This window comes from Eimeria mitis, genomic scaffold (assembly GCF_000499745.2).
Source record: "Eimeria mitis Houghton genomic scaffold, Emh_scaff258, whole genome shotgun sequence".
Classification (NCBI taxonomy): Eukaryota; Apicomplexa; class Conoidasida; order Eucoccidiorida; family Eimeriidae; genus Eimeria; species Eimeria mitis.
Genome location: NW_013570921.1, coordinates 21,595 through 23,782, shown reverse-complemented (window position 1 = coordinate 23,782; position 2,188 = coordinate 21,595). Strand labels below are relative to the sequence as shown.

The 2,188-nt window shown below is 52.9% G+C and overlaps 1 protein-coding gene across 1 annotated transcript; it reads right to left on the bottom strand.

Annotated features, from left to right (window-relative positions):
- Positions 1-971: 971 nt before the first annotated feature.
- Positions 972-2,162, bottom strand: EMH_0005700 (tubulin gamma chain, putative; the record flags this gene model as incomplete). The annotated part of the gene is made up of 6 exons (XM_013497280.1): positions 972-988; positions 1,215-1,282; positions 1,424-1,486; positions 1,653-1,696; positions 1,902-2,063; positions 2,160-2,162. The coding sequence occupies 6 exons, from the start codon at positions 2,160-2,162 to the stop codon at positions 972-974; spliced, it is 357 nt and encodes a 118-aa protein (XP_013352734.1).
- Positions 2,163-2,188: the final 26 nt, after the last annotated feature.

The following is a 2,188-nucleotide window of genomic DNA, read 5'->3' as shown; positions in this document are numbered from 1 at the left end:
TTCACTAGCGTTTGTGGATAGATTGGTTCTCTGTGCAGGTGATTGCAAGTGCTGAGTGTGTACTGGTGCACCTGTCACTGCCTGTGCATCACAGCACGCTGCTGTGGAATCAAACAGAAGTGAGTATTTCCCTATTCATATATGTATGAATGTTTCTCCGTATTTGTGCGCGTATATCTTTTCTCTTGCGCATACATACTTCTCTCCTGTTTTGCATATATACGTTCTATAGTACATTTTCAAGGGAAGTGTGTGCCGCGTCGCTTGCCGGCGCCTAGCAAGGGGTTCTCTGGGGCAGAGATGGCCTCTGAGAGAGAAACAAAAACTGCATTAGAAGTGTCATTCTATATTTACACGCCAGGCATCGACGCTAAAAGGTTCGAAGATTTGATCATTTGTAGCTTTTCTTTGGCGTCATGTCGCTCCCCTGCTTGCCTAGCAACTGTTGCGGGCACAGCCCACCGCTCTTAGTGCAGCGGATTAAAGAGATGCAGCAGCAGCAGGGAGATGCAGCCTGCTGCTTAGTAGCAGCGGCTGTTTCCTTTTTTTAATTTCCCGGTTTGTTTGTCTGTTCCTAGCAGAATCAATCGCGATAGAGCAGTGCACTCTGGGGGATTCAAATAAAAGAAGTGGAAATGAGACTAACGAAACGCAGAGACAGTCAGAGACAATCAGCGAAAGAAACGAAAAGAGAGAAAAAAGAAACAAAGCAGACACCATAACCACTGGATGAGTTAACAACTTTGCAACGCGAAACAAAACAGAGAACAGAGAGAAAGTCAGAGTTTGTTTCACCCTTCGACACCGAAGTTAGTTTAGTAACGCAGTGCTCAAAAGAGGCATCACCGCCTCCACTGCTGCTGCTGGTGTTGCACCTGCCGCTACTGCAGCAGCTGTAGCTCCAGCAGCTGCTGCTGTCGTTGCTAACGGTTGCGCAGCCGCTGCAAGCTGCAGAGGGTGCTACAGGGAGGTCATATGGGGCACGTACCTGCAAGGCAACAAGTAAGCAAACAGAAACGCAAGATACGATAGAGCAGCAGCAACTGCCGCAGCAGCAACCACTGCAGCTGCAGCAGCACCTCAACTACTGGCAGCAACCACTCGAAAGACAGACAACCATGATATTCTCGGGCGCCTCAGGGACAGAAAAGGCAGCAGCAGGAGTAACGGCAGCAGCAGCAGCAGCAGCAGCAGCAGCACACAGCACAGCCCACCGCCAAAGCTAAGGAAGTCGTCTGTCTCAGCCTGCCGATACTCCTCTACCAAGCTCAACACGTGCTCCCTGCGCAACCAGCAGCAGCAACAGCAAAGAATAGCAAAGTTGTTACAACAGCAGGAGCAGCCAGCAACTGGCAGGCAGCAGCAACAGCAGGCAGCAGCAGCGGCAGCAGCTGCTGCAGCAACAAAGAAACTCAGTCCCCACTTTGAGTCTTCCATCTCTGAGAAGTCTCCAATGCCGTCAGGGCTGCTAAACATGGGCTGTCGTCTGCAGAAACATAATAGATGCAGCGACAGCTGCTGGTTCATCTGCTGCTGCTGTAGCTGCTACACTGTGGCCTGCAGCAGCAGCAGCAGCAGCACAAGCAACTACGCAGCAGCAGCAGCAAGCGCATGCAGCAACTGCAGCAGCAAGAGGACGCCAGCGTAGTTACTTGTAGTTGTCAAGGAAGGCCTTGCGCTTGAAGAGGCGGTCGTACTGAACCACACACCGCTCGAAAAGCTGCAGCAGCAGCAGCAGCAGCAGCAGCAGCAGCAGCAAAGGAGACATANAAGGAGAACAACAGCAGCAGCACAAGGGACACTAGCAGCAGCAGCAGCAGGGAGAGCGGCAGCAGCAACAGCAGGTCGATCAGCAGCAGCAGGAGGTTCATAAGCAGCAGCAACTGCAGCAGAAAACGTACACTTGTAATAGCCGTGTGGTTCGCTAGCATCAAGCCCGCGCACTTGTGCTTCTGCGGGTTGAATGGAGAAGCCCGGGCCAACACAACCTGGGGAGAGGCGGGGGCCCAGCGGATGAACTGCAGCAGCTGCCGCTCTCGGATGCGCTGCAGGCTCTTATGAACCTGCAGCAGCAGCACCAATGCAGCAGCAGAAGCAACACCAATACCACCAGTGCTGCAGCAGCAGAAGAAACACCAACACCTACGCTGCGGCAGCACCATCGGCAGCAAGGCCAGTTCAACCCAGT